The 12,193-nt window shown below is 40.9% G+C and overlaps 1 protein-coding gene across 3 annotated transcripts in view; it reads right to left on the minus strand.

The window, feature by feature from the left end:
• Window positions 1-9,223: 9,223 nt before the first annotated feature.
• The window catches only part of CTBP1 (C-terminal binding protein 1), a 193,598-nt gene continuing 190,628 nt past the window's right edge, over window positions 9,224-12,193 (minus strand). For 2 of the 3 annotated variants that reach the window (XM_010000229.1, XM_010000231.1), the window contains one exon: window positions 9,224-10,491. In XM_010000229.1, coding sequence (XP_009998531.1) covers window positions 10,308-10,491 — 184 coding nt within the window. In that variant the 3' untranslated portion in view covers window positions 9,224-10,307. Of the gene's footprint in view, window positions 10,495-12,193 lie in introns of all 3 variants that reach the window. The other variant, XM_010000230.1, reaches the window with a different exon arrangement.

The following is a 12,193-nucleotide window of genomic DNA, read 5'->3' on the forward strand; positions in this document are numbered from 1 at the left end:
TAATGCCTGTTAATAATCTATTAACCCTTTATAAATCACAAATACATCACCCTTGCTGCAAACCAGGACCACCAGGCTGTGCTACATGGGTATTCATGTTTCTCGTGTCTATCAAGGCCAAATACGTGTTGCCAACTGTTGTAATTCCAGCATCATTTTTATATATTTAACACTCTTGAAAAATACATTCTTACTCCACAAGGAGATTTTTTTTGCTTTTGCTTCGAAGCAAATTATTGCAAACTGAAGGATATCCCAGGAAGTCAGCTTGTATGGCTGAAAACTGTTATGTCACAAGAAAGGCCTGGGGGTATTTGTTTTCTCTTACCATGCAGTGTGTCATGCTCAGATAGTCTATGGAAAATGCCTGACCTGGGCATTGTAACTGCAGGTCTCTGCCTGGCACATGGAAACAGGACCTGGGAACAGCCTGAGCAGGCATCCAAGAGATCACAGTAGGCAGTCCAAACTGAGCTCTGAGCACCCTGTGCTTTCTGTTCAGAAATCAGGGTACTGCCCAGCAGCAATTTTCAGACCTCCAGCTATTCTCCCACCTACAATGAACTCTCCTGGCTCTAGACAGTAGCAATGAGCGACTCACCTTCACCAGATACATCACACCATTAAAATAGCCAGAACTCATCAAAGCCACAAGAACTAAAAATGAAATTATGAATACAAATAACAGAATATCAGCATTAAGCTTCTGAAGATAAGTACTCTAAAGTTAGCAAAATCCAGACTTCAACATCTATGAAATCTCCATGTGACCACATGGAATGTTATGCTCCTAAGTGACAAGCATCATGCTCTATTTTCCATAGCAGTATATATCACCCTCCACTCAGAAGACCAATGCTCCATTAATCAATGACCAGTCAAAAATCTGCTTCACATCCACCGTTTCTGCTTAGACCTGACCTATTGCCATTCCCATTGTGACTAATTTTAACACCTAGACTTTAATGTCCACTCTGCAGAGACACAGAGAAGCAGAGAAAATCTAATTCTGCCCATGATTCTCATTGTTCCAGAATGGGAGGTTCACACCCTTCTAAAACACGATATTTCAGATTGTTATTTGGGGAAAAACAAATTATCTGTGTTCCCAATTGAAACCTTTGTCAAGGGAGAGGGAGTGAACATGTCACTGAAGGCCACCACAGAACCTGGGTGTGCAAGGGATGAGTTTCGCAGGATAACAAGAGCAGGACAGGCTTGGATGTGTTAAAGTTGTCTGAAAGGAGCCAGCCAAGAGAGCCTGCTGTCACCATAGAGAGGGAACTGGAAACTTCCCTATGAGGGCCCCTGAAAGCTATTGAGAAAAAAAAAAACAAAACAGACCATGATGGAAATCTGTAACTCGAGACATCTCCAGTAGGCAAAAGCACAAGGGCATGTTCCACAGAGGACAAAGTCTCAGAGTCAGGATAACAAACAGCGAGATCTGTGCCCAGGCTTTAGGAAATGCCCAGGGTGGCTCTATTTCCCCTCTGTTGTGTTTTTTTTTAACATTTTCACATTCATGTCTATAAAATATTTTGAGCAGGGTCTTTAGATATTGGTTTACATGTTTATACATACAACAAAGTGTTTACAGAGCCTCTACCACAAACAGGTCCCAGGTCTTCGAGCCTTCTGTAATTTAAGAAGCTCAACCTGGAGCTGTGATTCACAGGTGAGCCAGGACTGACTCGGCTCTATTAACAGTCTGACCAGGCTGTTTAATGCTTTCTCCTCTTTAGATTCTGGGATATGATGACAAATTCTGCTGCTGAAATGCCCCGGGCAGGCTTCAACCTTGAAGGACCAACATGTAATTAAGATTTGGAGCATCTACAGAGTTTTAAAGTGAAGATTCTCCATGAGCATCGTCTAAATATGCCATAATAGCTTATAAAAATAGTATTTATAGAGGCGGCTTAAAACAGTCCCAGGGAAAGCACGGACACGTCGTTTTAACGGGTGTTTTGCTGTGGAGTTTCGATTCACACAGTGTCTGCTTTGCCACCTGGTGGCTACTGCAGAGAGATCGGCGGTGGTTTTGTGCCTTTGTCATGCAAAAGTGGCCATCAGCTCCCAGATCCTGGAGGAAAAGAGTAGGAGATAGTAGCAACTAAAAAGATGCAGCATATAGTACAGTCACTAACCGAGTCACCTGTAGCTCTTAAATTTAGCAGAGGAATCAGCAAAGAAGCTCATGTATCACAGCCTGAGTGCTCCAGAGCCAGAATATGGTCCCGGCTTGAAACAGTGAGCAGCAAGGGATTTCTGAGAAGGGAATTTGAAAAAACAGCAGTTCAGCATCTGACCTCATTCCTATTGTAAAATGCAGAGGTTGGCACGAAACAAGCTTAGATCATCTGTCTCACTGAAGCCAAAGGTTTGGGTTGGTACTGTAGCAGCTGCCACTCTGCACCTCCACAAGCTCAGGCTTGTCAGACAGAAAAGAAAATCATTACACATTCATATTTTTAACTTACCACAGTGGTCAGACCACAATTTCTATCCCCTGACATGGTCAACCAGGTGAAGGCTGCAGCAGACAAACTGCCCCCCCCCAAGCTCAGCAGTCACGACATTTCTGGAAGTCCAGAGCCCTGGAATGAACACCCTAAATAAATAGTTCTTAAAAATTAACATCAGAAACAAAAACAAAACAAAAAAAAATTGCCCACTCTACTCAGGAATTTATCTCCCCAAAGGGATATCACAGGCTGGTGGAGCTGAGCATTTCCAACATACAGAGTTTTAAGCCTCACAGTAATAGGTGTCCCGTCCAACCCAAACCATTCTGTGATTCCATAGTGAATTATCAGATGTAGTTTTTCAAAGTAGTTTTTAGAAAACACCACCACAGGTCAGAAAAGTTTTGTCCTTCTGTGTCTCCCCTGAGTGGATTTTCAGTGGGCTGCAGGGATCTGGAGAGGGAAGGGATAAGAAGCAGTACATGGAGGCACTTCTGAATGGCATTTCATTTCTAGAGGGTGCATTTCCTAAGACATAAATCCACTTTGAAACTAGAAAATTAGATTCATTTCCATGAGTTTACATCAGACTCACATGGCTCTGCAGAGACTGTCCCTGATTTATTCTACTGCAACTTCAGAGACTTAACTGGAAAGACTACAAGGAGCTATTCCTCTTAAGCTTTAATTTAGCTCACCAAAGTGAAGCAGAAGAGGGAGCCCAGACAGTTTAACCTAGATCTAAGGAGAGGCACCACCTAATGGCTAGTCAACGGCTCTTTCAAATGAAAACCTGTGCTGTCTACTTAGATCTGAACTTGGTTGCACTTCACAAAGACACCACAAACCACCGGGAGTCACTGGCGGCTGCACAGACAATTCATTGCAGATGAAAGCTAAAATGCTTTGGGGATGGCAGCATCATCAGAAACCTTGTCCTATTTCCAGCAATGTTGGATATAACATATGAAGAGAGTTCTCCAAATGCTGAGATTAGGTCCCAGAGCCTGTGTCATCTGGAAAGACATTCACTGGAATGGCACATTTTGCTCTGGGATGCATATGAAAATTCAAGTGGAATGGGTGCCACAGTCCAGGGGTGACAATCTAATATTGCTCTTTCAACTGACTCATTTTTCTGTAAAAAGGGATTAACCCCAGCGACTAGTTACATGACCAAACCCATCCCTTTACCCTTTGAATTTACAGAGGCTGAAAAACCTCTAAAAATGAGCTTTCAGTCACAGTGGAGATGTTCCACCTCTTACCTGTGCTTCTTGCAATCTGAGGGCTGTATCCTGTGCTTGAAACAGCTGGTCTGCAGGAGGAAAAGAAAAAGAAAAAAATACATCTGTTCAGAACATGAACTCTTGAAAACCTCCAGTTCCAGCAATCCATTTCCAAGGGCAGGCTTTTCACTTCATGCTTGGAATGGAAAGTGATGGCCTTGGAGCTAAGTACAAATGGCTGTAACTGAAAAGATTAAAATAAATCCATCACCATAAGTTCATAACATGATAAACACATTTCACATACACTAGGTCTTAAAAAAAAACATTGGCAAGCAAACAGCAAAATGACCAAAAACCCATTGCAAGAAGAAGTTGGAAGTCCCCTGACTCCATTTTAAAATGAAAAACTACTGGTGCTGATAACAGCAAAAACCTTACTGGAAAACACCAAAAGCAGATGAACTTTCAGTTATGGTTTAAGAACAGTAAAATGCAGCACAGGCTTAACTTTATATGAAGGCTTAACCAAAATCCTACTAAACAACAATGGAGATTTACATGGGATTTACTCTGCTGCTTTCAGGTGTGCTGGAGAGCAAGAACTGCTGCTTGCCCTGCTCCTGGGAAGGGGAATATGATGCAAAGCCAACAGCTGTGTTGGAGGCAACTGGCTTGAGAATTCAATCCACTGCATAGGGTGGGATGTTTTGAAAATGGCTGGAGGGGTCTGGAAACACAAGTCTGAGATGTCAGCTCCTCTGATTTATTTTTAGATGGTGATTTGCTGCCTTAACTCCTAAGGTTCATCTAGGGAGGGCCACCTCCATAAGCTTTTCCCAAACTACACAAGGACTCTGCTTGAACAGCACAAAGAAATAACAGTCACATTGGCACATCATTATCTACCAGTAAGACATCAAATCTGATATGTAAAAATTTTCTTGAGGCAATCTAATGATCTGGCTGCTTTATAATACTTTAAATCGTTGCAGCTCAGAATATATTCAAGTACTTAAATTCATTTTAAAAAAAACTTCCTTTATTTCTTGAGCAGATTCATCAGTGCTTCCAACAGGCTACTGCTTATCTGCTTTAGGCAGCACACGGAAGAAAGGGGATAGATATGGAGTTAAAGACTGTGCAAGTAACAAATGTCTACAACAGATTGGTGTGCTCAGAGAATGATCTAAATCATCTTAGAAATGTCTCAAATGCCTCTCATCATCCCAAGGTTACACTTTAGTCTGCTTATGGTGGCCTTGACACAGTGTCACAGTCCTCCCCCAAAACAAACACTGCTCCTTCAAGAGAAGCCACTCCCTTTGGCTCTGAGCAGAAAAAGAAAAGTGCTGAGATTAGATTTGAAGAGTCATAATTTTATCTGTAGTACAAAAAATGTAGGAAGAAAACTCCAGAAGAGGAACTGCATAAAAGACCAAGTGGGCAATCCCAAACCCAAAACTGGACATCAAAAGTGGAATATTTGATTTGGGTTTAGTGAGGTAGCATACATGGAGATCAGCAAGGAGTGAAAAAACAACTGGTCTGTGTTGAGCTGAAAGTCACAGATGAAAAGTAGAACCAACCAAAGGACATTTATTCTAAAAAAGTAACTTTCCACATCCCCCAAATGCTGGAAGGAAACAAGGAAGAAGGACAGGAGAGAGATGCTGAGGGACAGCCTGGTGTGAGGTTCAAGACCCAGATAAGGCACAATCTGCAAGAGGCAGACACACAGTGGGTGCAGGCAGGGGGTGAAAGCGAGTGCTTGGACTATGAAAACAGGACAACTGTGCTGAGCATCTACTCAGTGTGGAAATCTCACTACCAATAAGGTGGCTCAGTTCTGGACAAATACAATTTGAAGACCAAGAAAAGGATTAACCTAGTTCTTCAAGGTCTTCTGACTACAGGAAAATAGCTGACCAAGGAAACTGGAAAGTCAATGGAGGCAAGAAGACAATAGCTGAAAGTCAGAGATGAGAAATCCCATTATTTCATCTGCAGAAGATAACCATATTGGACTATGTCATCCAACAGGACAAAAATACAGAGCCACAAAGGAAAGATGTACAACATCATGAAAGAAACTGGAAAAGAAAACAGATGAGTAACACGGTTTGGTCTTCCTGGAAGATGTGTCACTGACCTCAGCACAAAGGCAAATTGGCTAAAAGATGACATGATCACCAAATTCTAGTCAGCCTCCATGACCTCATGTTCAGCACGAAACAATAACTGGAATTTAGAGATGGAAAAGCCAAATTAAATAAAGCAGTTTAAAAATGTTAGTGGTGGTTATCCCCCATTTCAATAAACTGTCAAAGGAAAGAAGAAAAACCCCATCACTTGACATTTTAATATATAGACTAGAATTTTTTTTGAAAGATTTACTGAAATCAAAACATAGTAACAAGTTGAAAGAAGAAGTGTATCACATTTAACAGCTTTAGTAACTGGTCAGACAAAATGATATAATATTCTCTGCCCTTAAAACCAATTGCTTATTTTTCCTTTTTTTTTTTTTTTCTTTAAACAAAATAAATCTTTTTTTGTTCCTTTTTTCCAGTTTACAAAAGGCAGAAAGGGTTGGAGTGAACTGAATAAAGGAAACGATGGCAGAGCTGCCTTCTCCTTCAAGCAGAACAACTGACATTATTGGAGCATCCACTAAGACTGATGAAGAGAAGAAAACTCCTCAGTCTGAGGCAAGGGCTAAGCTGGTCACAGCCAGGCTACAGCAGTCAGTCATTTGGAAAGCCAGCCTCAATCAGTTGAGATGGGAGGCTGGACAAGAAAAAAAACCCAGGGCATTTTCTCAAAAAAAATATACCAAAGGAAAAAGCCTTGAGGCTGGTTATAAAGAAGCTGAAGTGTTTTACCCTGAATGGAAAAGGCCCCTAGTTGTTGGTTTGGTAGGAACCTTGTATGACCTTTAAACAATATTCTCACACTTTGCAGAGTGGAAACAAAGTTATAAAAAACCCTGCAAAATCCCAAACACAAAAGCAAAACACCCAACCCAAGCTGTAGGGACTTCAGGACTGACTCCCAGCCACTCCAGCTGGAAACCTGTTCCAGGACCTCCCTGCTGACAGACCTTTCCTAACCTCCATTTATGCTTGTCCATATTACCGGCATTTATTTAAATACTTCCTCCTTCCTCCTCAGCATTTACTTTTTATAGTCTCTTCCCCAACTCGGCCAGAGCAAGCCCAGTTCCTCAGATTTCCTCTCATATGATAAGCTTTCCTTACCTTCCATGAGAGATGGTCTTTGCCATGACTTCAGCTCGACCTCACCTTTTTGAAAATACACAACCAAAAATACATGTCCAAAACTATACATCAAACGCTCCAGGTACCATATAGCATTTCAGATCCATCCTATCACTACCAAAAATTCTGCACCGGATGCATCTGCCAGCATCCTGCTCTTTCCCACAGCTGCCCTCAGTGGCAACCCATCAGTCCTACCAAGAGAAAACAATTATGGCTCCATTTTCTGGCACGTGTCTGTTTCAGCCTGCAACTGACTTTGCATTTGCACAACTCGCATTTTTCCACTTCCAACAGCCCGTTCATGATACTGTTCAATTCCTGTTGCAGACTCCAGAGCCTTCTGCACACTGGTGACACCTATAATCTTTGAGCCAGCAGCAGTTTAACTACGGTTGGCCTCTTTCTTGGCCAAGATCCTCAACTTCAGCAACACCACCAAAAAAAAGCCCTGAGCCAGGCACTTTGATTACCTCCTCTTTCACCTGGCTCAGGTCATCTCCTTGTGGCCCTCTTCTGCCATTGCCTGCCCCACTTTATATTTTCCCACCAATGGCATTTTCTACTGTCTAAACTGTATTTAGCACATCCTTTATCAGCTGGAGGAAATCTAATCACATCTCTACTACTCAAAAAAAGCAGTCATAAAGGATTTATCGTCAGTCTGGCACCACAGCCCTGGTTTATTATGATACATTTTCCCACTTAAGTCATTTGGTCCAAGCCAATTTTTTTTGGAAATTTTTAAATTCAGCTTTTCAGACCATAAGCCCAAAGTCAGTACCCACCAGCCTTGTCACTGTCAGGGTGGTTTTTCCTTTTCACCCCAATAGAAGCAGGAAAGTGGGTTACTCACCAGCACTCCGACCAACAGATACATTTCAAATGCCAGCAAAAAGAAGTCTTCAACCTGTTGCCACCACATTAATAATGCCCTGTTGTCTCCATCTGTGCTATTTCAGGTTCAAACCTGGCAAAATGCTGTGCCTGAGCAAGCACAGATGATGGCTCAAAAATAGGCAGCTGAAGAACACCAGGCTTCAGCACTGAGCCTGAGCAGTGCTGGCAATAAATACCTATGCCTGAACTTCTAATGAATCAATTTATTGATTCACTGGGGGAAAAAAGCTTGCTTACGTAAGCCACGTTCAAACTGATGCACAAGAAGGAAAGAAACAAAACCCGAACACTCTCTTGGTTTTCCTCAGGAAATTTGGTTGCAAATGAGACTGTCAGCAATTCTTTGCAGCCAGATGTTAAATGTTTGGTTTACATATGTTAACGAAGCATCTTCAGCCTGACAAAGCAGCACTTAAGAACGAATTACCAAGGAGATACAAAATCCTGCTTCAATATTTTTTCTTAGAAGTTTTCGGCCACAAAGATGTGTCTCTGCTGGGCTAACCTGCAGCTTCAAGGCTGCTTTCTGTATTGTTTCATGAGGGGAACAGGAATGGTTTTAGCATCAAATATATTGCAATGATTGACATTTTTGGCTCTGAATATTCAAGGCAAACACCTCTCTCCACTCTTCCATGGAGCTAAAATTTCACTTAAACAGTGCTGCTTGGGCACAGACTTGCAAGTTTCAGCCTTTCTTGATTCCTAACATTTTCCTGAGAGAAGAGGCTGCTCTGTAGTCCTGCAGGTAACTGGGGACATTAACTTTTTATAGATGCCATAAAAACAGTTCACTGACCTTAGGTGCAGTTACTACTTCAGGTGAACAGTGAACAAACACAAGAGACTACCAAGGAGGTTTATGTCCAGGTTCACTTTTGCCCATCCTGGCTTTTCTTCTTGCAGCAGCTCAGCTTCAGTCTTGCTTTTGAAGCTGCAGAGGGATGAGGACATCTTATCCAGGAGCACAGGAGAGGCCAAAAGAGCTTCCAGCTGAAAATCAGTCTGCCTCAAAAACCAATTCTGCCTGCACTGGAAGAAATCAACTCCTTCAATAGAGCAAATCCAATCACATCCTGCTGCACTCTTCCAGCATCACAAAAGCAAATAAAACAATGGACACTTCTCATGTTGGACTTCGGCAAAAGACGTTTATTTTTATTATTATTATTATTATTGTTGTGTTGCTGTTGTACCTCCTCTGCTCTGCCCACAGTGGTGGCATAAATGCTGTTACCATATTGCAGCTGATGATGCCGGTGTACAAATCAAAATCCATCTTAATTTCAAACTCCATTAGAAACACAGGAAAAAAGATCAACATTTAGGAAATGTAAGGGAAAAATGGTATGGAAAGAATTATTTCTTTTTTTTTTTATTGTTTTTCAAGCTTCCAAGACAGTATTACAAACAACAGAGAGCAAAGTAAAGCTAGAAATGAAATACTTGACAGCATCTGTTTAAAAATTACAGCTAAGAAACCTAATAAAAGTTGAATAAACAGTTACTAGAAATAAAAATTTTTACACATATGATATTTGTCTGGGATTTTTATTTCTTTAAAATAATTCATACAAATGGTTACAGTCACAAACATGATTTTAACCAAAAATATTGCTAGCCTACCACATTACCAGGAAGGAATCAATGTAGGCAATGAAATGCTGCTACTTTTCAGTAGTCTAGTGCCTTTCTCGCATACCACCAATAATATATACTTTAACTGGTGACAAAAAGCACAATGCTCCTTTATACAAAACCTCTTTTTATTTTCCTCAAAATCTCTCTGCAAGGTCATCTTCGTTTTGAAATAAGGGAATTCATGCCAAAATTAGGAGAAACTGTTTTTCTTTTGTTTACTAAATTATTCTAAAAAATAAGACAAGCAGGTAGAAAAAACAATGCACTGTGTGGCGTAGAAAGAAAAATGGGAAAAATTCATTGTCCTGAGAAGTTTGCCAACTGCCTCACTTTTGGGCATGTTTTAAAATATAAAAGAAAGGATTTTTAAGCTCAAAATTGGTTTGTTGAATGCCTCCCTTATGTTTTTCCTTGTTGACAGCTAAGCAAACAAACCCTTTTTAATGTTCTAAAAACTGTACACAGACAAGTACATTCATGATATAATTAACTACTAACTTTTCTTGCTTAACAAAGAACCCATAGGACACAGAAACAGTGAATCAGTCCACTGGACAGGGACAAACTACAATTTATACGGAGGAAAAAAATGTTTCCACATCTTCTTTTTGTCTCCCACCTTTTCCTTTCATACTGTATATTGGACCAGTTTCTAAACCAAGAATTGTCTCCTCCTGTAAGTTCATGGTTTTGCCTTTATTCAAAATCCAGGGTTTTGTTGTTTGTTTGTTTTTTTTCCACACGCTGAAGTTGAAATCTCTGATGTTGGGAATGCTGTTTTTTGTAGGCTACAATTGGTCGCTTGGGTGGTCTCTATCAGCTTCTGGTTTGACAGTTTGGCCTGGGGAAGGAGCATGGGGCGGGTGGGCTACAGCAGGGAGGCCGTGTGATAAAGACATGGGGTTGGGGACTATTCCTTCTACTGCTGCAGGTATGCCAGTTGAAGCCACGCTCACAACGCCTGGGGGATACCTGCTGAGAGAAGAACATGAGAAGATTCATTAAAACCAAGAGATGACTGACAAGAAAGCCCACCTTGCCTCCTTAAACTACTACTGCAGCTGCAGCTTTCCGATGGCCCCCCAAGAGAGCCACTGTATCCACACATTCTTCTGATGACAATTTCAAGCCTATTACATCCAAGTAACTTCTTCAGCATCTAATTTGTCACTATGTTTCTCTGAAAGAGAACCAACAGTACTTGTACAGAGGACAAGTGCTTTAGACAGACTGCAACAGAGATACAAACGCTATGGATGCTTTTAAAGATTTCTTACTCTATCTGGATAAACACCAATGCCTACATATTTTATGAATTAAAATAAAAATCCCCCTCTAATTCAACTAGATTCATGGTGCTCTCAAACTATTCAGGCTAAAAACAATCTTGCTAATCTACTGTTTCAATCCTGAAGTTCAGATGTCATTGATGAACGCAGGCATTTCACAATGCTGAGTATAAACAACAGCTTTCCATGAGCACTTTTTACAAAAGTACATGTTCTTTTTAGCCAAACACCTCAGTACCCATTTGCAAGTTATCTCATGCTGGCCACTTAGCTGCCTCCCCATAAGAAAGCTGCACACTCATCTTTCACTCTCTCCTGCTATATTCTCCTCACCCAAGCATCGTAGTGAGAGAGTTATCCATTTAAAAGCCTAAACACACAAACCTTAACACTTACTCACTGTTGCATTTGATACCCTAGTATTTACTTAGAACTAAAGGGGAGAAAAGGCACTTACAGTCTTGTCAAGCTTTTACAAGTATCACATTATTCTGCTTTGATTTTCTTCACATCTGAGTTCAATGCTGGATGCATCAGGGAATTTCACCTTATTTCAGCAGCATCTTCTCTAAAGTAATGCAACTCCTTCCTATGTAGGATGTCTACTTTCTAACAACATATTCCCTGAGCATCATCACACTGGAACTGGGAAAATCAAGGAGAGAGCCAACCCCACAGCTGTGTTTCCCTCAGGAAGAAAAGTCACAGCCTCTCCTGGTGAAAGTGGGTTGTGCTAGATCAGGAGCATTAGCTGTTACCTGTAAGAACACAGTAAGCAGCTCATGCTACACATTTGCAATTCTCCTTTGACTCCAAATTTTCTTTCTGTATATTAAAATATTCCCCTTGGACACTGAGTCATAATAACTGGGACTCTACCTGCCAGCACCTCTCCTCAGACATAGGCTTCCTACAGACTTCAGTAACATACAAAAGCCCTAAAAATGTTTTGCTTGTTTTTCTTGTCCTAAAACAACACAGTGGCAGCAGCCAAACCACAGGAACCATACTCCTCCACACAAACTGCATTTCGCTTGACAAGTCCTAACCCTATTTTGTTATTCTCTTTTCATATTTTTTTTCATTGCTGTTCAAATTGTGTCTCTGAAAAGAGAACATATAAAATCAACAGCCTTTACAGACAAGACAGGCATTTCTATTCTACATAACTTTCCCTTATGTTGCTATTTACTACTTTTCTATTCTTAATCAGCAAACACATTCCCTCCAACACGCCATAAAGTCAGCCCCAGTCTTCTCTTTTCTGGCAGCAATATGTTGGAATGTTTTCCAGGTAAAATGTCCTCTGAATTAAATTTTTGTGAAAGCAGAAGCAAGAGATCAGACAAATCTTATCTGCTACTTCATACACTTCCTTCCTCTTT

The sequence above is a fragment of the Chaetura pelagica genome, unplaced genomic scaffold (genome assembly GCF_000747805.2).
Source record: "Chaetura pelagica isolate M959 unplaced genomic scaffold, ChaPel_1.0 scaffold116, whole genome shotgun sequence".
NCBI classification, from domain to species: Eukaryota; Metazoa; Chordata; class Aves; order Apodiformes; family Apodidae; genus Chaetura; species Chaetura pelagica.